The sequence below is a fragment of the Lissotriton helveticus genome, chromosome 4_1, assembly GCF_964261635.1.
Source record: "Lissotriton helveticus chromosome 4_1, aLisHel1.1, whole genome shotgun sequence".
Classification (NCBI taxonomy): domain Eukaryota; kingdom Metazoa; phylum Chordata; class Amphibia; order Caudata; family Salamandridae; genus Lissotriton; species Lissotriton helveticus.
The window spans coordinates 124,222,573-124,248,436 of NC_136063.1; the positions used below are offsets into that span (position 1 = coordinate 124,222,573).

The window sequence follows — 25,864 nt, forward strand, 5'->3', positions numbered from 1 at the left end:
GCTGGGTCCTTAGAGGGGCGAGGTCGTCTGCGCAGTTGCTGATCCACTTCATGAGGTTGTCGGCGGCTTGGCTGGGGTTCGCAGAGCTGGCGGGAGGGTGCTGGTTCAGGGATGTGGTGAGCTGGTCGGCCGTGATCTTGTTCCAGCTTCTTCGTGCAACCTGTTGTTGGTGGTGGTGGTGGATCGGGGTCCTACTGAAGCTGAAATGGACGCAGCTGTGGTCCGTCCAGTGGAGTCCAGTGGCGTGGCTGAAGGCGATGTCTTTGCTGGATGAGAAGACTGCGTCGAGTGTGTGTCCGGCGAGGTGGGTGGGGGTGGTCACCAGTTGCTTGAGTCCGAGGTTGGCGAGGTTGTCAAGCAGGGTGGTGGTGTTGCGGTCGTTGTTGTTCTCCAGGTGGAAGTTGAGGTCCCCGAGGAGGATGTAGTCGGCGGAGGGGAGGGCGTGCGGGCTGATGAAGCCGGCGATGTCTTCGCTGAATTGAGTGCGTGGTCCCGGAGGATGGTAGATCAGGGTGCCTCTGAGGGTGGTCTTGGGGTCGGTGTGGATCTGGAAGTGCAGGTGTTCGGCGGTTGTCAGGGTGTCGTCGGTGTTGGTCGTGATGCGGATGGTGTTCCTGTGGATGATGGCGATGCCTCCTCCTGTCTGGTTGGCACGATCTCTCCGGGTGATCTTGTAGCCCTCTGGGATGGCGATGGCGATGTCGGGCGCTGAGGAGGCGTTCATCCAGGTTTCCGTGAGGAAGGCGACATCTGGGGATGTGATGTCGAGGAGGTTCCAGAGTTGAACGGTGTGCCTTTGGACGGATCGGGTGTTGAGCAGGATGCACTTCAGGTGGTTGCTGTTGGTGTTCGGCTTGGTGGGTGCTGATGCAGTGCAGGTCCGGGTGCAGGTGAACTTGCAGGAGCGGCAGCTGAAGGGTCCGTGGGTGCGTCTCGGGGTGGCTCGGTAGCATCCCGGGATTCGGCCGGTGTTGAGTGCGATGAGGGTGGCGGTGTCGTACGTCCGGCGGGTGGGCTGGGGTCCACGGGAGCCGCGGGAGCCAGGGGTTCGGGCGCTGGGCGCGGTCCAGGCGCGGACGGGCACAGACGGGCTTACCTTTGGCGCACCTTCGGCGCACAATCGGCGCGCCCGCTGCGCGTCAACGCTGCGCGTCTGCCACTCTGCCATATGTGGAGAGTGGGGGGGATGGAGCGAGGGAGGGTCAGCTGGGAGGCGGGAGCGGGGTGGCGAATGGGGAGGGCGAGCGAGGGAAGGGGGCGGGGCCGCAGGGGGGCAGCGGCGGGGAGGTGGCGGTAACCGCGACAGGGGCTGGGCGTCCAATGAGGGGGAACAGCGGCCGAGGGAAACACAGGGGGCTGGAGAAAAACGGCAAAATAGCGCTGCACACAACAGGGGAGAGCAAGCAGGTACAAGGAGGCAAAGCAGGTTACAAGAGCCAAAAAAGCGTTACAAGAGTTACAAGAGCCAAAAAAGCGGCGAAGCAGGGGAGAGCAAGCTGGTAACAGGAGGCACAGGATCACCGCAATCCAAGAGGTTCCGGCGGTCGGGGGCACAGCTGAGAGCAGAGGCGGCACTTGGGAACGGGCTCACTCACGGGGAGTGTGCACGGTGGGGTGACCAGCCCAGGGGGACAGAGATCTTGAAATCTGTAATGATTACCGTAAAGGGTAATGGTATATAGAGTATTGTGGCACAGAGTTGAGTTCCTTTACATATTTCCATCAGTGATTATTAAACAGAACAGCCTTTCTAGCCCACTGTACAACATCAAGTGAGCATGGACAGTAGTTGGTGGTGTGGCACAGAACATTAGAAGTAGACTACTATTTAAAGATGGAGGTGCATGGATGAGTAGTGACAATAGCAAGTAAATATACAGTGCCTAAACAGGGATAGGACATCACCCTTCTTGGAGTTCCGTCTTTTCAAGTAATGGTGTGATAAGTGTACGTTGAAAGGAATTTTAGAACACATCTTTTAAATCAGAGGGCAGCCTAATGTGTAGTGTAGTTCCTTTATTCCCAATAGGCTCTGTGTATTGGAATAATATATCCTATAGATTTGACGTAGGACTGAGGTTTACTACGTCTCTATCGAATATACTAAACTTAATTGTGTGTTTGCCGGCTAGCTCAGAGGTCACTAGAAACTTTCTTGAATTAACAAGAAGGGATTAGTTTCTGACAACCGCTTAAAACATGACAACTTTGTTTCCCAAGAATAGGAAATATATCTCTAGAGTCGCAGAAACAATAGATAGTTATTTCACTCAGTCAATCGTGCATGCTTTGTCTCACCAGAGGTGCAGAGAAATAGAGAGACGGGCGTTTTCAATAAAAGTGTATTTATTGAACGGCCTTCTTTCTCAAGCATAAGAAATGAACTGCTGCAATCGTAATACTTGCTGTAAAGTACAGAGCAAATAATACGAAGAGTATTATAAAATAGTACTGTAAAAGCATGATATGGTTTCTAAGCCATAAGATACCTAAAATGCATAAAATACATACTGTGATAAATAATGACTAAAAGTACTCAAGTGGTGCTTCTAAAATACGCCAACCCCGTAGTACCTAACCTAGGTCTAGTACCAGAGAAGAAGTAAGTGAGGTGTAGCCTAGTTTTAAGTATTAGTTGCCAATAATCTATTCCAAGAATTCTATTAGGGTCTAATCAGCTTGTATCTCTCTCTCAGGACTGGATTTCCCAGCAACCCGCAAGGGTAGCCTGGAAACAGTGGAGCTGGATTTCTCAGCAGGAGAAAGTACAGGGTCTCTCAGTGCGTCAGCTGGAGGGTCGGCTTCCTTCGGCACAGGGCGCGTCGGGCAAGTAGATAGTCGAACTGCTCCAAACCACCGTGTGTTTGTTTGGACAAGTGTGGGCATATTTATACCTTGAAGGTGCTGAGTTTGACGTAAGATTGGACATAATAACGTCATCAGAGACTTAATTCTCTGAAAACTCCATGATTTCTTGGATAACTTAATATTCATGCAGGGGGAAGTCCCTGACTGCTGAATGCGGGTTTTTCCAAGAAATATTTGTAGGTTTTCGGAACTGGTGAAGTAGCCAAGCCGTATTAGGACTACTTAAGCTATGTCTTAATATGGTTATGATTTCTATGCCTATATAAGGATAGGGTGATTTATACCTATATATGGGCATGAATCGGGAAAATTACACTAGGGTTCTAAAACGCTATACAACACCCACTCCACGTATTATATCTAATATTACTAAATCTATAAGCATTAGAAACATAACTAGACCATGTGTGCATAATCCCACCCAAAATACATGAAATGCATCAAACATGGTTCATACACATACATGAGTATTTGTTTTTTATTTTATTTATTTATTTTTTGACATTTGTACATTGCTCTGTTACCCGTAGGTGTCCTGGCGCTACGTTTTGTTCGCATTTCACAAGCAATGGCTGTCATTAACAAATGCTATCTTAATGAAACATGGAATTACAGTTATGAAATGGCTCTAAATTTACAGAAGAAAAAGGTCGAGACCATTTCATAGCATAATATTTAAACAGTTAAAGTTTTTTATGAAATAATGCCAAATATTTGTCTATAGGAAGTATCAAATGAATCTCTTGTTCTCTAAGAATAGTTCTACTTTAAGCAGATTACTTTGTGCCAAGTGAAAAGGGTCTATTCTGGGATGAAGAGAAAAAGTTTTCAAATGTAGATTGTAGAAACATAGAGTTCCCAAGTTAGAGGGTTTGTTTTGAAAAACCGAAGGCCGAATTCATGGAACGCTGTGTGCACTTTCAAAAGTTATTCTCGGTGTCGTGAGAAAACAACGAATCATCTACGCTGGCAAAGAAGCCGTCTACCATAGTTGGCGAAAGCGGAAGTACTTCATCAAGTAGATTAAAGTTTGCATAGATGTGAAGCATCGCCGCCAGCATCAGTCGCATTAGCAACGTTCGATGTAGATGGTACCTGTGTGCCTGTTGTTCCACGTACCTCACCAAGAGCTGGATTTGCTGGTAAGATCTCAATGATTGCCGTCATCAGGATTGGCAGCCGTTGGGGGCAACACGATGCACGAGTCGTTACCAGACCTAGCAAGGCGTCAACATCCGTTGGCAGTGCTGATGGAAGTGTAAGACAGATGTCTAACACACATTCTTCTCCGCAAAGCAGGCATCGTAGAAAAGGTAAGATGCAATCTTGCCAGATTGGTCTGAATGAAGGGAACCGAGTGGTATTCAGATCTCTTAAACGAGCCAAGCCAAGAATCTGTGTAATTCTGTCACGATACCGCATGGCTAGGAGAGCGTGTTCCATGGTAGTCTGGGTATCGTTGATGACTGGACTTGCCATATCGGAGCAGGAGAAATAAAAATAGAATTCCTGCTACGAGTCCCAAAATGAGAGGCAGACCGCCGAACACAGAGTGCACGAAATTTGGAAAAATGCCGAGGACTGCTGCGAATGGGGGTAACAGTCCTGAAAAGATCGTCTTAAATACATGTGCGATGCCACTGGTATCAGACATATTTAAGATTTGACCAAACATTTCTGCGAAATGTACTAGGCAGTTTGTTGATAATAATGCATGTATCTCTGCAGAAGTTCTTGCAACTTGCAGATCATACGTTTCTCTAGACGAGGTCGGTGGCACAGTTTTTTGTAAAAGAATGGCTTACATTCTGCTTAAAGTATCAATTCGTATAGGAGAGATATTCAGTGAAGGCCATAGCGCCATCTCCCTGTCTGTAGTAGTATTTGGATACAATACTTGCATACAACAAGTGACCCTGGCTGACACACTAACCAGATAGGCTCTTCCTGGCATCATGCCACAACAGCTGTGATCGTTGAGCATAAAGTAGCTCCCATTGGAAAGCTGCCTAAAAATTGGTTCTATCACGGCCGCTGGAGTACCGTGCATGTGGCAAGAAAGGTTATTTAAAGAACCTTCGCAGGCTCCATGTGAATAAATACCTTTACATAAAAGTGTACCGCTAAGTGAGTTTTTACAGTTTATTGTACTAAGAAATACCTCCTTTCCCCCACTCCAACATTTGTGTGTATACGGTAAATTCCAGGTCGACTTAATGTATCCTTTACCCAACCTTTCATACAGGCCTGCTGGTATGTGCTATAGACAATACTGAAACTGGAAAATCGTCACTGGTATTGAGATGGTGCCATGTATTATCCATTCAATGACAGGTTTTTCAGAACCTGTCAATGGTAATCTTTCCAGTTTTGCAATGCTCAGCACCGTATAGTCTGCTCCTTTTTGTGCCAAAGAGATTTGTTTATCTGTAAGGTTAACAACAGTAAACAATGACGTGGTATTGATTAGACACCATGGCACATAGCCTGAACGGAGATTTTGCAACGTCCAGCTTAGTAGCATTATAGAACGCAATTGAGACTGGCCATGTTGTAACATTAGAAAATTCTGTTCTATTATGTCAATGGCAGATGATACAATGCTGTCCAAAGAATAAATTCTGTAGGACAGAGTCGTTAACCCATTGTCCACTACAGAGAGTGCTTTCTCTAAGTTAATACGATCAATTTCTCGTATTTTTTCTGCAGTTTCCATTTGTGTTATTTTCCAAGCTTTGTTGTATGTAGCGTATATACCAGCGTATATGGAACGTTGTTGTCGTTGTTTACGAGGCCCGAGTAAGAAGTCTCGCAAGTCAAGGTCTTCTTTAAGTAAAGTTAAGTGTTGTTTAATTTCTGGGAGTGTGGATTTTTGCAGCCAATCAAGGCATAGTTTTCCTACACTGTATGTGGTGACTATCCCTGGATGTTGTCTCTGGGAGTACCTTGGATCTGGCTTATTCATTTTGAACCTCTGTGTTTTGTTCAGGAATCTATTTTGACAGTTATTCATGTCTATGGGCCAGATTAACCATTGTTTCCAATCAGGATTGGTTCTGTTGTGATTTAAAATCTGTTTTACGTCTACCTCCTCATCACTTAAAGAAACCTTGAATTGGTGTAGAATTTTCAACAGTTCCACCGGGCCCAAAATGTCATAGTCAATTTTGTTTCATGCTATACCACCAGGTATCAGAACGGCTGTGATGTTCACTGATGACAGGTCTCTTTGCTCAGGATGAGATGATTTGTAAGGTTGCAGGAGTAAGTTCATGTTCTTACTTGCTGTGTCCATTGTACTGTATTTTCCATCTATCATTCATCCCAAACTAAAAACCAGAATGAGCCAGAGCAGGAGAAAAAGTACGCCTAACACAATCCAAAATTCAACCCATGGCGAAACCAGATATGTTTTTTCAAGTTGATGAAAGAGTACTGTTATTTTTTCTTTGAAAGTTTAATTAACTGGCGTTGTTTCAGGTTCACTGGGATCCTCAGAAAAGTTATCAAAGTTGATAAAATAGCCAGAGGCAGTTCTCTCAATTGTTGGTATCACACCCGGATTCTTTGAAATCACTGGAGCTGTTTCCTCCATTGTCATTAAGTATAGTCAGATGCTACATCATTGTAGACAAGAGTTTCTTGACGAACTGATATTTGGGAATCAAAAGGGGCTAGTTCCATAGCTTTGTTGCTTAGTCCTTCTTTTCTCACTTTAGGTTTATCAAAGGTGATAAGCCTTTCAGTTTGAACCTCTTGAATAGTAGCCAGATTCGGTCCTCTGCTACTTCTTGGGAGACCACTGGGCCTACTACTTATTATCAGCCACATGATGTAGTTTTATGAGGTCAATTGTCCCTGTTCTGTTCCCCCTTTTACCAGCAAGGGGCGGTAGTAACACTGATCTTGTTCCAAGAATTGCTAAGACAGGTACTGCTTTTTTATAAGGCCCAAATTCCTTCTTCACCGCGATCTTTTCCCTGACTAGATCCCCAATCTTTGGAATACAGACAGGCCTTACTGGGACAGGTGGTTTTTCTTCAGTGGCTGTCGGTTTTTCTGTTGTGTTACTCAGACTTCTTCTTGTTTCATTTAAGTCCTGTAAAACAGTCAAACGGTCTTTGATATCAAAGGGTTTCTGTTCCACCACTGAAGTGTGACAATCAAGGTCCTGGATAAGCATTCTAGTACCAAATAATAATTCATATGGATTGATTCCCCCCAGAGAATTTCTTGGTAGGTTATTAAGACTTCTTTGGACACTATTTAGATGTTTGACCCAGCTGTCACCCGAACCTAATACCCTAGCTGTTATAGATTGCTTTATGTCACAGTTTTTTCTTTCCACTACCGCATTTCCCTCAGGATGGAAGGGACTTGAACTGTAATGCAACGCCCAAGCTTACCATGGCCTCCTTTTAAGCCCTAGAGCTAAACGCAGGACCCTGGTCAGAACGTTCCATGCCGATTGCGTATGTGCCAATAAAGACTCGCAAATCTTTTATAATAGTTCTGGCGTCAGCCGAGCGCTGGGGCCACATCCAAATGAATCTTGTCTTAATATTTGTGGGACCGCGTATATCCATGGCAATGTCTGCATGTAGAAAGCCTGATGCTGTCTGGACTGGGCTGGCTATACTGTAGTCAGGTACCTGGTGGTTTTTGAAGCTATGATCTTTGTAACAGGTGTCACAGTTTATTCCGAATTTGTAAACTTCAACGCTCATTCCAGGCCACCAGTACATCTCTTCTAATTCTATTAGGGATTCTAAGATCCCTCGATGTCTCAGACTCTCTCCCATATGTGCTTCGTGTACCAGAGCACCTCTCTGGTTCCTATTTGGGATTACTCTGTCCCCCAGTCCAGGGATTCGAGCAAAAGGAACGGAGTTTGCATCAATTATGTATGTATTACAGAGTGGACAGTTTACAGGTAACGCTGTATAGCTACCTTCCATTGAGGCTTTGACTGCTAGCATTGTTTCACCGTCTATTTTCGTTTTTGAATGAGTGATTGCAGCTACGGAAGCAGTTTGCGCAGCTGCCTTTGCGGCTTCTTTAGAAAATGAATTCCCTTCAACGTGAACACCATCACGCTGATGACTCAGTGTATGAATCACGTGAGTCTTTTGTAGTTCTTTTTTGCAAAAGAACTACTTGTTCCCAAAGCTTTTTATGCTTGATTGTGCCACCTTTTGTATTTTTGAAACCATTTTGAACCCAGGTCTGCAGATATTCATTATAATTCCTGACACAGTTATACGAATCGCACACTATGAGTGTGGGGAATTCGTGATCGGTATTTTCAAGCGCCTTCTTGAAAGCCTATAGTTCAGCTCGTTGAGCTGTACAGTCTCCGAGTGATTGAGTTTTAGTGACCATAGGTCTGAATTTACCTTCGCGCCAGCAACCTTTAAAAATCGCGCATGCAGCACTACAGGCTTGTTTACCCCAATTGTGGGTCGTGCTGATCCGTCTGTATATATTATACAGCTGTAATGTTCAAGTGGCAGAATTTCAGTTGGCAGAGGACATTCTAATTCGTATTGTAGAAATTCTTGTGTCTTCAAGTATGGGTCAAAAAAGTATTCAACGTCTGTTGCAGCAAGAGAATTAACCCATTGTATCCATCTCAGATGTAAAGCTTTAGCATTTGGAATGCTTGCCTTTGTCACTGCCTCTTAGGCACAAACAGGGGTAACGATTTTTATGCATTTACCCTGTGCGAGGGCTCTTTCTTTTGCTACTGCAGTCTTAACCGCTGTCAGTTTCTTTTCTGTTGAAGTGAATTTCATTTCAGCTTGTGTGTACAAGTGTGACTTGTATGCTATTGGTACCGTTTCACCTTCGTTAAAGGTTAGGTATGTGAATCCGGATTTCCCGGTGATGATTTGGATCACTAGGTTGCGCACGTTGTCGCGTGTTTGTAACTGTGTTTTTGCTAACATGTCTGTTTGCACTGAACGCAAAATTTCTGTGTGGTTTTGTGTCCAATTAGTAGGGTTGAAATCAGGTTTGATTAGTTCGTAGAGAGGTTTAACCCTTTATGTGTAATTTAGAACATACCTTCTTCCATAATTCAGGAAACATCGAATTGACTGTAAGTTTTTCAGCGTTTTTGGAGGTTGGAGCAGCGCTCATTTCTCTAAAAAGTTTGCTGGCGGGCTTTTGCCTTTACTTGATAACTCATATACCAAATATAGGACATTGAGATGGGCAATTCGTAATTTCTTGAAATTTAATTTATACCCTTCAGAAGCAAACCCAAGTATTATAGTGTTCACTCTTTTCAAGTGTACGTCCAAATCATCATCTGTAAGATAGATGTCATCGACATAGGACAATGCCTCATCATCGTACATTTGTAGTAACTCCGTTACTCTGGCTGAAAATAACCCTGGACTATTCTTGAATCCCATGGGGAGATGGCAAAATTGTTGCTGCTTTCAGGTTTAATGTTTTGACTAAAGAACCATTTGAGATATCTAATGTAGTTTTATATTTTTTACGCACAATTATTTATCAGTGCTGCACTATGTGCGTTTTGTACTGCAAAAGTTTTGCAACAAGAGTTTAGATGTCTGTAATCCAAAACTAGACGATATGAATTGTCTGGTTTGGAGACAGGAAACAAAGGATTGTTTATTGATGAGGTGAATGTTTCAATCACCCCTTGGTATTCAAGTTGATTTAAAATCTCCGTGACCTGTTTTTTAGCTTCCTGCGTTACAGGATATTGCCTTTGCATTGTTGGTTGAGTTTTCAACTGGATTTTATGGTGAGGGGAATCCTCATCATATCCTACATGATTTTTGTATAGTGCTGGGGCCTGGGCTACAGCTCATTTCCTAGCATATGTGTATTTTGTATGAATTGGAATGTGATTTGAGAAAGCTGGAATAATTATATCTCTTCGCCATGTGGGCATTCCCTGACAAATTCAGGTGGCCAGTCTTGCACAGCTAGTAGGATGTCATAACCCGTAGAGAGCTTCTCCCAAAAGAGTGCTCTAATTTTTCTTGGTTTGTCCCCCTCCATCCGGAGTGTTACTTCATATAACTTATGTGGTGCACTAACCCTGGTATCTGCAGTTTCAACTTGGATGCTTTCATTCAAGTCCACTGTCTCCAGATGATTCTTCAGGATCTTGCGAGCTATGGCTACCTCTGCTGCGCTGTCTAGCATTGTTTGGGCCCACTCTTCGTTCTTGAATTGTGTCCTTAAGATCCTCGGCATGGCTGGACTTTAGGCTTGCTACCTTCTTTTTTGGAAATTGGCTTTTCTTATTTTTTAGAAAGTGCTGTTCATCTTTGGACTTCACTCGTTCTTCTTTTTGTTCTGAACGTCCTCTTCTTTCGGATTTCTGCGAGGAAGTCTGAAAGGTAAGAGAGGAACGTGTATTATTATCTTGATATCTATCAGGTTTTCTCAAGTTATCCCTATTTCTGAGGTTGTACCTTTTTTCGGAGGGCTCCTGCTGAGGAGACCTTCTTCTGGACTGGGAACGCTTCTCTTTAGGAAGTGTCTGTTTAGTGCTTTCCCACCTCTTTTTAGGAGTAGTGAGATTATTTTTAATAAAAACTTTTTTAGGATTTTCAGTCAGTTGAGGTTATAATGGTTTCCCACCCAAACTATATCTACCTAGTTCTTCATAGGATTTTTCAATAATTCTGGCAAGCTCATACGGTTGCTCAGTAATATCTGTTTCTTTTAGTTTTTGGCAGATCGCCACTGATGCTGCTTCACCTTTAATGTTGGCTAATAGTATAGTCGAGACCTGTTTGAAATCCTTCAGTAATTTCATACCCAGATTTAAGGCTGGTTCTGGACCGTATTCATTTTGAATCTGTCTTAGAACGTCTGGTATTACCGCCAAAGTCGGGACACCATGTGTTTTTGTGTAGATTGAAGCAAAGAGTGTACCCCAAGTGTCAAAGTCCTCTACGTGTGGTGCAATCCCCATTGGAAAGCAGATTGTCAGAATCCTGTGTTTCTCATGAGGTGTACTATCAGGGAATACTGCCTTTATTTGAGTAATTGTTTGTGCTAGCCAGAACGGAATTTGTTCTCGTTTTGTGGGCAATTTACCAATGACTGACTATATAGTCTGTGGTGTAATTTCATTTGTATTCCCCTGGTGAGGGGTTTGCTGTGGAATTCTTACAGCTGGTTGGACTGTTAAAGTCCTCATGACAAATTGAACCAACTGCCTGTGTATTTTAATCAGCTGTTTTAGCTGAGCTAATAGTTCAGGACCTGTCAATGTTTCAATGTCAGTATGTGGTGTATAGCTGGCTAGTACCGGCCATGTTGCACCTGGTCTACCTAGTTGACCGAGCCTGGTAATGTGATTTTCATGTTGTAGGGCGCCTTTAAACCAGAGCTGATGCTCTTGGTAAGTTAATGGAATTTCAATCTCCTCGTAAGGAATGTATTCCGCTGGTGGTTCCTCTATTTTGTAGTAGTGGAACTGGTGTGTTCCTGCATCTGCTGCAGGGAACGGAATCCATGAATAGAACACCTCTGTCTGCCAATATTCATGTGCCTCTATAACAAAGATTACTTTACCACCTCTTGGTGATACCCCATTATTTATGAGTTTGTAAGTTATAGTTGTTCTTACATTTACCGGGATGATTATAGCATCATCGTTGTTTTGTTGAAGATCTGTTTCTTCTACGGCTGTTCGAGCTGCTGCTGTAGTTCTACGCCTTTCCTCTTCACTATCCGACATTTTATCGACGGGAAGTTTTAGAGGTACAATATTTTGGAACACTGTATCCTTCAACGTTGAACAAACTAAAAACTAATACATAGGATTTTCGGTCCTACTCAGTTTAAAGCAGATATTTTATCCTTTAACCCACTCCAGACGTCTATTGGAGTATTTTACGGGACAAAGGGGTCTGTGTGAAAAGCACGACTGAGTTACTCTAGTATCTAGCTTTAAATTATCGCCTTACCAAACGTTGGGCGCCATGTAGTGTAGTTCCTATATTCCCAACAGGCTCTGTGCATTGGAATAATATATAATATAGATTTGACGTAGGACTGAGGTCTACTAGGTCTCTATCAAATATACTAAACTTAATTGTGTGTGTGCCAGCTAGCTCAGAGGTCACTAGAAACTTTCTCAAATAAACAAGAAGGGATTCGTTTCTGACAACCACTTAAAACATGACAACTTTGTTTCCCAAGAATAAGAAATATATCTCTAGAGTCGCAGGAACAATAGATAGTTATTTCACTCAGTCAATCGTGCATGCTTCGTTTCACCAGATGTTCACGAAGACGGGCGTTTTCAATAAAAAGGGTATTTTTTAAACAGTCTTCTTTCTCAAGCATAAGAAATGAACTGCTGCAATCGTAATACTTTCTGCAAAGTACAGAGCATATAATACGAAGAGTATTATAAAATAGTACTGTAAAAGCATGATATGGTTTCTAAGCAATAAGATACCTAACATGCATAAAATACATACAGTGATAAATAATGACTGAAAGTACTCAACTGGTGCTTCTAAAATACGCCTACCCCGGTGTACCTAACCTAGGTCTAGTACAAGGGAAGAAGTAAGTGAGGTATAGCCTCACTTACTTAGTTTTTAGTTTTTAGTTTTTAGAATTAGTTGCCAAGAATCTATTCCAAGAATTCTCTTAGGGTCTAATGAGCTCCGTACCTTGGTTTTAGAAAGTAGGAGGTCTTGCATCTCTTTCTCAGGACTCAATTTCCCAGCAACCCCCAAGGGTAGCCTGGAAACACTGGATCTGGATTTCTCGGCAGGAGAAAGTACAGCGTCTCTCAGTGCGTCAGCTGGAGGGTCGGCTTCCTTCGGCACTTGCTGCAGCAGGGCGCGTCGGGCAAGTAGATAGTCAAACTGCACCAAACCACCGTGTGTTTGTTTGGACAAGTGTGGGCATATTTATACCTTGATGGTGCCGAGTTTGATGTAAGATTGGACATAATAATGTCATCAGACACTTAATTCTCTGAAGACTCCATGATTTCTTGCATAACTTAATGTGAAGACATCTAACATGGGCTTCGATAGGAATTCCATAGAGCATATTATCAAGCCCATTATCGCCGCTTTATCGGTAGTTTCCTGCCAATAAAAGCGGCGATAATGTATCGCCTGTCCTTGATAATATGCCCCCTAGTCTTCATATTTAAAAAAATATTTAGAAACAAACACTTTAATTATATTAGGGCAGTTCCCAGTCCCCAATAGGAAACATCTTTGAACCTTATAATACATTCCAGTAGATATTAAATCAAATGGAAGACAATAGGGCATAGTAAATGCAGCAATTAATGGGTCTAGCATCACAATGAAAGGCAAAGGGAAAGTAAAACCGAGGAACAGAGAAAGTAACATTTAGACAAGTACTTCAACAACGGTAGGCCTCTGATTGCTGCAGCGCTGAAAACAAACATCTGCTGTGACTCCAATGTATGTATCAATATATGCACATACTCATATTAAAAATATATAAGGTGAGAAATTGCGTGCGACATATTCATTTACCTATAAGTACTACAAATGTACATAAAAACATATAATACTCAAGGAGTATTATGTTACTATGCTTCGGGTAGACACAAAAGTCTATTGGACAAGGTATGTTTGCACATTCTGTAACACTCCTCTCACTGATGAAGTATGCACAAGGCGTAAAATGTAAAGATTGAAACTGCAAAAGTAAGACCAAATACTCCAGTATGAATAAGGGAAATGTTTTAATATTGATTCCAAACACAATGATTATTAGAGTTATCATCCGATATGTGACACGCATTTCGTATCAAAAAAAGGATAACAGCTGAATGGAAATCATGATTTTACAAACATGTAGGCTCTTCCACTAGATTTTGGGCACAGTAATTTGAGATTTAGAAATCTTTAATGAATACAGAAAAGGGCACTGCCCAGTGAGTGTGGTGGCACAGTGCTGAGTTCCTTCACTTGGTGACAGCAGCGATCATTAAACACAAAAGCTTTTGAGTTCCACGGAAGAAAAATAAGTGTGAACGGACATTTGATGGCGGTGTGCCAGGAACAATAGAAGCACCCTTCCATTAAATTATGGAGGTGCATGGACGAGTAGAGACATTATCAAGTCACTCTTGAGAGCCACAATACGCATATAGGACATCACCCTTGCTGCAGCTCCTTCTTTCCAAGCAGGGGTGTAATAAATATACATTAAAAGGAATTTTGGAACATTTCTTTTTAAATCGATGGACAGCTACAATTCCCACCGCATGGATTTCTATAATAAAAGATTGCAGAGGTTTCCCACAAACCACACAGATGATGTACTCTATGAATTGGAAGAATGCATTGCAAATTCCTAAAAGAAACCTCATATTTGTATCTTAGCATTGAGGAATAAGAAAAGATCTGCATATATATTTATAAAACTAAAACAGCTTTCAGTCCATCCTTCTTGCAGCAAGTCGATCAAGAGATGTCAGCTTCGATAACCATCTGGGAAAGAAAGAAATACACCAAGGGGAGAAAGAGCAGATGTACTGTTATTTACAAAAACACACACACTCAGTTTGAATGTTGATACATTGGATAATAAATGATCACACAGCCCTTCAGAATAAAAAAAACTATATTATATTAGATGGTCTGTTTTACTTGTATTACCCAAAGAACATTGACAGTAAAACTGTATAAAGGTCATGTGGCTTGGTGACCAATTTATCTGAAACCTAATAATAAAAGTGACCATACGCACGTACATATAAAACATCAGTAAATTCAAATAGACAGGGCAGGCTATATAATTCTGTGAGATAAGGTAATGCATCAAACTTAAGGCTGTTTTGAAGGTGAAAAGCCGTACTTATCTGCTTTCTTTGTGATTAGTACTTCCCTACGGCCTCTACCTTTTCCAAGACCTAAGAAGGAGATTCCAAAATTTTAATGACTTTAACTTCAGATTTCAAAATAAATTCAGATATAAACACTTCATTAATTCTAGAGCTGTTTCAAATACTACTTAGGATACGTCTTTCAACCTTACAATAAATTCCAGCAAACGATGAATCACATGACATGAAGCGGCATAGAAAATACAGTAATAACTGGTTCTGCATTAGCATCAAAAGCATGCAAGGATAACTGTGAATAGAGATAGAGACATGTAGACATGTGCTTGACACGTATGGTTTCTGAATGTCGCAGCGAAGACAAACTCTGCTGTGCCCCAATGCATGTGCCAATGTATGCATGTATACATATCTGAAAAATATATAGAGTGAGAGGAATGTTTATAAAATAAGCATTTTACATAAAAGAACGAAACATATTCATAAATATGTATATATCACTGAGAGAGAACATTAATGTTAATTTGTTTTAGGGTAGCGCAACAGTCCATTGGATACCGCTTGTTTGCACATTCAGTAACACTCCTCCTCACTATTGGACTTTGCATAAAACCTCAGGTAAATGTCACACAAAATTTAAAGTTTGAAACTCCAAAATTTAGAAAAAATTCTCAAGGATGAAAGGTTATACATCCTAATGTTGATGTCATACCCAGTGGTCACTAGAATTACCATTTGAGTAGTAACAAAACTTTTTCTGTCTCAAAAAGACTACAGCTGCATGGAAATCATATGACCTGAATTGACCCGAGGACGGAGCAGGCACCAGAAGGCACCGGCACCATTTGCAAAGCTCCGGAGGCGCTTAAAACCAATCTTGGGGTCCCGCGGTGTGGGACGCTCGCGGGCGAAGCCCGGGCCAAGAACGAGCCCATCTGCGTCCGTCAAAGTCCGGAGGAGCCTGGGCTCAGCCACCCCTCCTGGTCCTTCACTATCCGCTCTTGGGAATCCTCGGCCTCATTCATGAGGCCGTGCGTCACTTTTACGCCGCCGGTGCGTCACTTTTTGTGACGCACCAGCAGCGTAAGAAATGTGCCTTGTTGCACCATATTTACAAAGTGACGCATCTAGGTAGATGTGTCACTTTGTAAACCCCTGCGTCACATTATACCTACGCAGGTATAATGTATGCAAGGTGGGCGTTCTGACGCAAGACAGGGTCATAGAAGTGACCCAGTGAAATCTATAAGATTTCACTGCGCCACTTCTAGGATACAAATGCGTCATTTTCTTACGCCTGCCTCACAGCAGGCGTAAGACTGACGTAGACCCTTTCACATGGGGCTTGCCCAATGTGAAAGGACACATTGCTGGAGTTGCATCACTTTTGTGTCACACTCCAGCAATGCGTCACTTTTGCGCCATACAGATACGTCAGAAATACTGACGTATCTGTAACTCCTTGCGCCATGATGCGTCATACTGTAAATATGACGCATCATTGGTTTCGCAAGGAGGGCGCAGTGAAAAGTGACGCATCGCTGTTTTCACGCAGCGATGCGTCACTTTTCATAAATGAGGCCCCCGGTTTTTAGGACATAGTTTTGGGAAGCTACGTGAAGGTAAAACAACATATTTTTATATTTTTCCTTATTCGTTATTGTTATTAACAGTTATTTGTACTTTGGGGAAACGGAAGCCCACCGCCACACCAAATACAATGAACACAACATTGGATGGTTATCTACCAAAAACGGTAGGAGTGTTAACAAAGGAGATCTAAATAGCTGAATCCAGACTTTCACTAGCTCCTTGCTCAATTCCATCTTCCCCAACTGACTGTCCAATATCTACCTCAGAAACCGATGTTGAGCAGAGGCCGCACCCTCCTTTATCACCCACCGTAATTATTTCAAGCCAGGGTGTCTTACTTGCCCCCAAAGAAGGAACTGATCCCTCACTTGTCCAGTGGAGAAACCTAGGGCAGATTTACAAGCCCCTTGCGCCACTTTTGCGTCATTTATCCTATGTTAAAATGACTCAAAAGTGGCGCAAGGGGCTTGTAAATCTTCCCCCTACTGTATTGCAAGTCACAAATAGTGGGAAAAGAAAACAAAAGGATGTGGCAGGGGTTGACTGCAAACTAAAAGGTCATCCTCCTAGGGGCAAAAGAACTAATAAAACTCATTCAACTGGCAATCCCTCAAGGACCCATTTGGGAGGAGGGCGAGCTAATGCATTAAATGAACAATGTTGATGACAATGTAGACAAATTCAGCAGAATTGTACAAGAGCCTTTGACACCCATCCTAGTTAGGTTAGCTAGCATTGAAGAACAGCTTGCCCGAGTTGTAATAGGTCTAGGTAATGACTCGGATCCCAAAAACCAGACTGATAATATCGCTTCCTCAAGAAACTCTGGCATAAGTGATATCACTCCTAGTGCCCCGTCAAGTCACTTGATTTCTTCAAGCACAAAATCTACTGTAAATGGCCAGGTTCTTCGCATAGAGTCACTGTCTAATATTGTTAGTAACAATAATGTGGTTTCAGTAACTCAAGACTCCATCATAGTTAGGAACAACGTTTGGCCAAGGGAACACAAATCAATTAAGTTCACTCACAACAGATAGGCGTGGTCTGTCACAAGGTCATGCAAATATCAATGGCATAGGTCAAGAAAATAGGGGTGGGAGAGGTGCCAAAGGCCTGTTAAATTTACCACCAGAATGCACACTGTATACTTTGATCTTGAAGGGGGTTCCATGTCTGGCTACTGTTCAGGAAGAAACCTGTCAACGTCTTATCAACAAATCAGCCCACTGGTGTTCTAAGATAATCTCGCTGAAGATAAATTGGTCGGATAATATTATCATGGCCAAGAGAGTGAGCTGGTTGGGTCATATGATGAAACGTGGTGGAGTGGATTGTGTTGTGCTTAATTTTAATAATGCATGGTGTGTACGCTTTGCCCTGACCCATTTTAAAGTCACATATGACAAGCCGATAGAAGTTTATCCGTTGGGTTTTTTCTACCCTCCATATCCTGAACACTTGATGAGAAAACAGTCCTTGTGGGTGGGCCCTAGCACGCATCTGTTTCCCCAGCATCCCCAATTTAGCCATTATAACCGTTTTGATGTCCTTTCTGGGCAGTCAGAAATTGATTAACTAATCAAGTGTCTTAGTCCACCAGCAGCTACGGCAAGAATGGGATTGCCTCACAAAGCTCAAGGAACAGGAACTCACACTGATATATTCACTAATAGGGATTCTGCGGATCTTTTTGTAATCTTCTCCCCTAAAATAAACATTAGTGGGATGAACCGGGACAAATGCAAAAATTGTTCCCCTCACCATAATTTAATTTTAAGTGATATCACGACTAGTGAGGATACGGGTCACCCCAATATTACAGTTGACCAAGTTAAAAATAATTAAATCATGAGGTTGGGAAACCAGGGTCACCATAAGTCTCTACTTAAATGTATTTCATGGGACATAGCACGCATTCACTCTAAACTGACCGACGGGGTTTGGCTGACATATATCAAAGGTTTTGACATCATCTGTCTTCAGAAGACAAGGTGTATGAAGGACATTGCACTAAATGGTTATTGTTCTTACATGGTCAACGCAACACCCTCGTCATAAGGGAGGGTAAAAGGAGGGTTGGCAATGCTAATCTCAGTAAAATATGACGCTTTAAAAATCATTGTTGTTTGTACATCTCCGTGGTTTCAGTTAATTCTGATTTCCAATATGTTACAAGTCAAGTTACTAGTCGTGAACTGGTAGTACGATAATTTTAATCACAATATCTGCCAGGTTAATTAGGTTTTACTGGCAGAAATTAACAACATTTCTGAGAAATGGCAACTCTTATGTATTCTTTGGGCAGGTGACTATAATTGTTCAGTCTGCCCACATAGATCTGGCCTTGCCTGCGGGATGCTAAGTATAGAGGGGCGGCCCCTGTCAGATTTTAACCATACCCCCCAGGTTGAGGCTCTGCAGTCTATTATTGTGGAGAATGACCTCAATACAGTGCCCACCTATGTTGGTGGAGGTAGGGAGAGTTTTATTGATTTTATGTTTATTTCACGGATGTTCCTGCCACTTATTGGCAAATTTGAGGTGGCTCCAAGTAATGCGAGTGAACATAATCCCCACATAGCCTCCCTTAGTACATTAGCTCAGCCAGGGAATGTTGATGGCTATCAGGTTCTTTTTAATCCTACTACAGGGGTAGGACTTAATTGGAATAAAGTAAATCCCTCTAAGTTTGAAGCAAAATTTGTCCTTACTAATTACGACTCCATTATGAAGTGTTTAGCCCATGATGCGCCCCCAGCTGAGATCACTCAGGAACTTCAATTGATCCTTTCTGATGTAGCTAAAAACTTGACAAAATCAGTTAAGGTGATGGACCCCCAGAGATAAGGTGGTTTAATGTGGAATGCTCAAGAGCCCATTACATTTTAAAGCTGGCACTGCATACAAACCACCAAGGCAAGGCGCAAATTACGTATGCTTGGAAGACATTCAAAAGTATTGTCAAGCAGAAGAAAGAAGAGCTAAGGCATTCAGTCTGGGATGATCTGGAGAGAGCCAGCTCCCTTAAGGACCCAAAAAGCTTCTGGGAAAATATAAATCAGCCATTATTTAATGATGAGATGGGCAAGCTGCATTCCCTGATTCTAGGGCATGTTTTGGAAGCTCACTCTGCGGCTATATTTAAACCTAAAGGCTGCCATTTTGAGATCCCCAGGGAGGATATGCCACAAAACCTAATCTTGGCCTCTCACCTGAGTGCGTCAATCTCAGTAGCTGAGGTCGAGGAAGATATAGCAAAAGAAATTAGCATGAAAGCTCCTGGCCTGGACGGAGTGTCAATAGATCTTTTTAAAAGTAAACCTAATCTGTGGGTCCCATTATGGTCCAATGTGTTTAAAGCAGTGGTAACGGGCCCTATCCCAGCAACTTGGAAGGAGGCCATTTTAGTCCCTGTGTTTAAAAAAGGCAATGGGGGGGCTATCTCGCCGCGAAGATGGACACCTAAGCGTGAAGTTTCACATGACCATCAATATATTTAGCAATTATCTGACAGTTGATAGCTTCTCTGGGGCTGTTTCCAGCACCAGATGAGCTCTGGTGCGGAGTGTGCTGACTCCGACTCCTGTAGCTGCCCAGATAAAAAAGTAAAGGACCTTTATCACTGCGTGGCGGAAATAGGCCGTGATCCCTTAAGCTCCCGTACTGAACTGAGACGGCCTAATGCATCGAGCGGCGGCGAAGACCTGCGCCCGAAAACCAGCTGTTGTGATTGGTGCTGTGCTGGCAGGGAGTGGATCCGGGGCATAGACCCTCTCGGCAAGAAGTGAGCTGACCGTGGAGGCACATAGGACACAGCAAGTTTGACGCTTGGGCGGCTTTGGCCCATGCTGGAGATGACTGTTGCTGGAGACTCAGCTGCGATGCCACACCGAGTGGATGGGTGAACAAATATGCTGCGGCTGTGGTGTTCGGACAGACGCCGGAGGTGATCCTGCCGAGACGCGGCTGTAGTGTGGCGAGCTACGCCCTAGATCGCTTGGTACGGCATTGTGGAGAAGGGATGGCCTGCCATTTTGATTGCAGGAGTGGTGAGATTCCCTATCCAAATTGCCTTGGCTAGGGCAAGAACGGCAGCAAACTTGCAGTGTCTAGCTACCCCTGGAGGTGGGGTGCTCATTGTATGCCCACATGAAAATCACTGATCGTAATTGTGAGTAGAGGGAAATACTGGTGGAAGATTGGCTGGCCCAGCCAATCTTGTGAGTAGAGGGAAATACTGGTGGAAGATTGGCTGGCCCAGAGGTGTTGATGGCGTACCTGCGGTGCTTCGGCAACCCATTGTAAGACACTAAATAATCTGACCTCCCGTGGATTATTAGATGAAGTGTGCACCGGCAGGTGTTCTGTGGAGGGCTAGACATTTGGTTGTAACAGGCTATGGCTATACTCTGCATGTTCCTATGAGTGGTGACCTGCGCTCCACGTTGGAGGATAGAGCGGATGCGGCGATGCTGACACCCTAGTAAACCTATTGTCCTCGATAGTAGGGTGGTGTGGGCCCCGGAGAGGTGACATGAGGCTCTGATCTCCACACCACAGGCTGCAAGGCCTGCTTTGATTGATACGTTGCACCCTGAGATCTACGGTAGCCACTTCGTGCGTTCTATTGTCAGTAATTCGACATCGTAAAGTTTTGACTAGATCACTGGGTGAAGGCCATTGTGAGGGCTGCGTACTACTCGGTTCCGCTTTGTTCCACACCTTGAAAAGTAATATTCCCTCTTTAGCAATGGGCAAAGTTGACAGAATACAACCAAAGCTAACTTTGATCAGCGGAAATCTAAGGGACGTGATGCTGCTACGGTCTAAGGAGATATCACGCAGGACCCACCCAAAGAAGAATCTGATGGCGACATTCGCACTATGCTTGCTGCGATGGAAAAAGGTTTGCAAAGCAGCCTTTCGGTCCTGGGCTCCAAGATGGACTCTCTCTCCTACCTCATGGACAGAATGTCTGAAAGGCTGGACAAGCATTCAGAACAGTTAGACATGCCAGAGCGCCTGGTCACAGAAGTGGAAGATGCCCAGACAATGCTAGATGCCGAATACAAAAAATTGGGGAGAGTGATGCACGTTCTCCAAGATAAGACAGAGGACCTGTAGGAGTGGTCGCGACGCAGTAACCTAAGGATCACGGGTCTGCTGGAATTGACCCTGACTGGCAACATGGAACAATTTGTTGAGAAATTGAAAGTTACAGTTCTTGGTAGCAAAACTTTCTTGCCTCTGTTCGTGGTCAAGAGGGCACACCTCTCCCTGGGCCTTCCCCCAGTGCTTGGCACTGCCCCGTGACCGGTTATAGGTAAGCTACTTAACTATCGAGCCAGGGAAGCTGTGTTGAAGGCTGCCAGAGACAAACAACCTTTGCAATATGAGAACTCTACCATCTTGCTGTTTCCAGACTTCACGCTAAGAGTAAAACAAAGCACGCCAGCACTTTGCTCCCTTGAAGAAACAGCTCCGAGAGCAAAACATTAGACTATGCCATGTTATACCCAGCCAGCCTCCGAGTCAACCGACAAGGCCAGTCACGAATTTTCACGGACCCTAAAGTCTTACAGAAGGCCTTGAAATACTGGGATAAGGATAAACGGCGTAGCCCGAAGAGAGACTCCTGTGAAGGGGCAGTTGGTGGCCGTCTGGATGAACTGGACTGAACTTTGACCTGCCCATAACACAGATAAGCATGTCGCTCAAGAGGTTATTGCTGAAAATTCACTTCGTAATGCTAAAGGTGCATGTCACCTGCAATGATTTGGTTGTGCTAGGTAACACTGCAGACATAGATTAGAACCTATAAATAAGGCTTACGGCTGAGGGTAGAACTTGCTGCTGAAGATTACCTAACTTGATGACTACTGTTGCAGAGTTGTGGGCGCAGGGGTTTGGAATTTCCTTAACTTCTTCAGATTTTTATAATATGCTGATGGTGTGCAGAGCAGAGACCTGATTGGGGCTTATCAACCAAAGTTTCTTTTTTTTTGGAGGGTGTGCTACCTCTGCCCATGCGTGAAACACACACTTGGGGAATTGTTTAATTTTTCAGTTTAATATGATGGTATTGGGGGTCTGTCTGTCATTTTGTCACCCAGGCACTGTTGGGGTTCACCTGGCGTGGTTGGTGGGCGGGAAGGGATAGGGATTTGTTTGTTGAACATTGATTGTGGACACTACTCATTGCACATGGTGAATGCGAGTGTTGTAGGTTCACATGGCGGACACAAATAGCCTGACAGCACCCGATCATGACACACTTTGTAGTTCATCTCATAAGACTGTAAAGCAGGGAGAAATACGTGCTCTCACATGGAATGTGATGAGTCTTGATGACCACAGGAAATTGCGAAAGGTGCAAGCGTACTTGACGAGACACAAAATGGACATTGCATTACAACAGGAAACACATCTTCCTCTCGACAGTCCCATGCTTCACAAGAGAGGGTTGCAGGGTTACACTCATGCAGCGGGGTTTACCACACATGCCCGTGGAGTGTTTGCTTGGGTTCACCATCATTCAACCCTCAAACTCGAAATTTTGGTAATGGATGTGGACGGACAATATGTTATATCCAAATGTTGGAGGCAGGGAATTCATATGTGTGTACTAAATATTTATGGGCCTAATTACGACAACCCTAGCTTTCATATTAAACTGTCCGATAAGGTACGTAACTATGGGACGGGGCAGCAGCTCTGGGGAGGAGACCTCAACTTAGTCTTAGATCCTGACTGAGACCGCTCGGGGGGACCGGTGAGGATAATCACAGTGGCAGCTTACAGATATTATGGTTCTAAAGGACTTGCACCGGGGCGTGGCCAAGATGGGGGCGTGAGCAGACGGAAAGCTCCGGAGCTCCCGCGGACAGCCCACACAGCACCGGCCCCTGGGCCGTTACAGTATCCAGCGGTAACAGCGAAGGAGGCGCTCGTTTGTGCCCGAGGGGGTCGCTGGGACCCGGCCTTGTCACCCGTATGTGAGGCAGCTTGGTTGGCAGCTGAGATACGGAGGCCCGGAGAGGCGGTGTGGCCCCGCCAGGGTCCCCGGATTGATGATAGCAGCGGCGACGGCCGGGGTGGTGGTGGTGGTGGGAGTCAATTTTAATCACCGGAGGCCCGCTGCCGGCCGAGGGAGGCCGATCGGACCGCGCGAGCTGACCTTGGCGGTGGCGGGGATGCCATTTTGAGACTGCCTCTGATAGTGGCCTCTGGCACCGGAGTTCAGCGAGGGCTGGAACGGCTCTCCAGCAGTGGTTGAAAGGGGGCCCTCCGGGGACAGCAGCAGTGTCTCGTCGGCGGTGTGCACCGGAGGTCGGCCCCGGGATGGAGGCGGCTCTGGCTGAGTTCACCGGCGAGGGAGCAGCATGTGGAGCATTGCAGGAAGTGGCAGAGCTCTGGTATCCTACATCCGAGCAGTGTGGTGGCGCGGACTGGCCTAGGGGTGCTGCCGAGGCGAAGCGTTGGGGTAGTGGATCCTGCCACAGAAGGAGACAGTTGGGCTGCGGCCAGCCGGCAGCCGGCCCGGGCTGAGAGCTGATTTGTGGGCGGTGGCGCGAGAGCCCCTTGGTGTGGACTCGGCTGGGGCGACTACTGCTGTGGCTTCGGCGAGCCTAGCGAACCACAATCTGGACTGCACACCCCCTGGAGATCATGCTGTGCCTGAGGCTGATTGCCCTGTGACTGGAAGCAAGTGAGTGGCAGAAGACAGCAGCGTGCCCTATCTGAGCTGTGCACCCCCAGGTGACAGCGCTGTATTTGTGGCTGAGGGCCCTGTGACTGGGAGTAAGAGTGGGGTAGAGGACAATGGCGGGCCCCACTTGAAGATAGGGAACTTCTTGGAGCTGAGGCACAGTGCAGCAGGCGTACTGAGCGTGAGTGCAGTGGAATCGGCACTGTTGTGAGGGCCAGTGACTGCTGGAGTTGCCGTGGCCAGGGCATTACCCCGTGAGAGGAATGGACCTGAGGATATCGGGCGGGGCCGTGGTAACCGCCCAGATAACGCTGTGGCTGAGGCATTACTAGGAGAGAGAGTATTGGAAGTCCCAGCACTGCGAGAGCAAGGTGGGTGACTCGGCCTGGCACCTCTGCAACGGTAGGCCGTGAGCGAGACGTGGGCCTAGAGGTCTAGCAGCAGTTATAGGCGGGGTACCTGTCCGCTGGGTGAACGTTGGATACAAGCCTGGTCTGAAAGGGCGGTGGCTTCGGGGGTGGGCGATGTCCACTTCCAGGGGGCGCAGAGATAAAACAGTGAAGGATCTCCTTGCCAAGGTCCAGGAGAGCCAGCAGCAGGGCACCATGGCATCGGCCGCAAAACAGGCATCGTCGGAGCTCGGAGCCTATAACCAAGGCCTTTTTGGAGTCCTTATTCACGTCCCTGAGAGATGATATTCACACCCTGAAGAAGGAATTTACTAGTGAAATTAGGGAGGTTCGCAAGGACGTGGACGGTATTGAAGAAAGGGTTTCCGAGCCTGAAACAAAAGGCGATAATACTGATACGGAACTCGCGGCTCTGCAAAAAGAAATTGTACAAATCCACGATCAGCAGGTTAATCTCCAGACTCATCTGGGAGATTTGGAGAACCGCTCCCGGTGGCATAATATACTGATTCGCAATGTGCCACCCAGCGAGGAAACAAAAGACCTGTTTCGCTATGCGAGGGAACTCTTCAACCATATCTTGGGGCGCCCGTGGGACTCAGAACTGCGTCTAGATAGGGCTCACCACGATGGGGCCTTGCAAAGCCACTTTGGCGCCCCCTCCTGACATTCTGGTCTGTGTACACAACTTTCGCACGAAGGAAGAGATCCTACAGAGGGCCAGGCAGATGCAGCCATTGACATTTCAGGGGCAGTTACCGGTTCTTTATCAAGACCTCTCAGCGCTCACTTTGCAGAACAGCAGACTTTTTCGGCCTGTTACGGCCCATTTAAAGCAGCAGAAAATTGCCTACAGCTGGGGCCACCCATTCTGCCTGGTCTTTAGATTGGAGAACAAAATGTACCAGCTACGTTCAGTCTCGGAGGCCTGACGACTGTTGGGCATTGATCTACCTGCGGAGGAACAGGAGACAGCGATGATTCCAGGCCCCGGTGGCGTATGCAGAGGCGGCGCCAGAGGGTGAGAAAGCCACCCCGGCCGTGATCACATAGGGTCAGAGAGCTGCGGCCGCCTTGGCCACCAATCCTCCCCAGACTGGCTGATTTATAGATATTGCCTATACTTGCTGGTTTAATTTTTTATTTTCTCATTTCAGTGGTCGACGGTGGAAGGGGGAGCTGTTGTGTGTTTCATGGATTACCCCACTATAAAACCTTACCTTTCATCTGAGGATGAAGGAAAATTTTGAACCTGTTTTTTCTTGGGGGTTTAGTTGGGGTAAGGTAGTCGGGAGGGGGGTTGGTTTGTTCCAAGTCCAGGGAGTTCCATGGGGAGGTTCCAGAGTACTGTCCATACTAAACTTTGAGGTGCGAGGTCCACCACATTCATTCCAGTTGCAGTTAGCTGTATTTCATGGGCACATCCGCGTACCTGGT

General features: G+C 45.0%; 1 protein-coding gene across 1 annotated transcript in view; it reads right to left on the reverse strand.

Annotated features, from left to right (window-relative positions):
- Positions 1-13,592: 13,592 nt before the first annotated feature.
- The window catches only part of LOC144827955 (uncharacterized), a 456,431-nt gene continuing 444,159 nt past the window's right edge, over positions 13,593-25,864 (reverse strand). Inside the window, exons 22-23 of the mRNA XM_078686115.1 lie at positions 14,728-14,782; positions 13,593-14,360 (exon numbers count right to left, since the gene is read on the reverse strand). Of these exons, the coding sequence (XP_078542241.1) occupies positions 14,306-14,360; positions 14,728-14,782 (110 nt within the window). The 3' untranslated portion in view covers positions 13,593-14,305. The remainder of the gene's footprint in view (positions 14,361-14,727; positions 14,783-25,864) is intronic.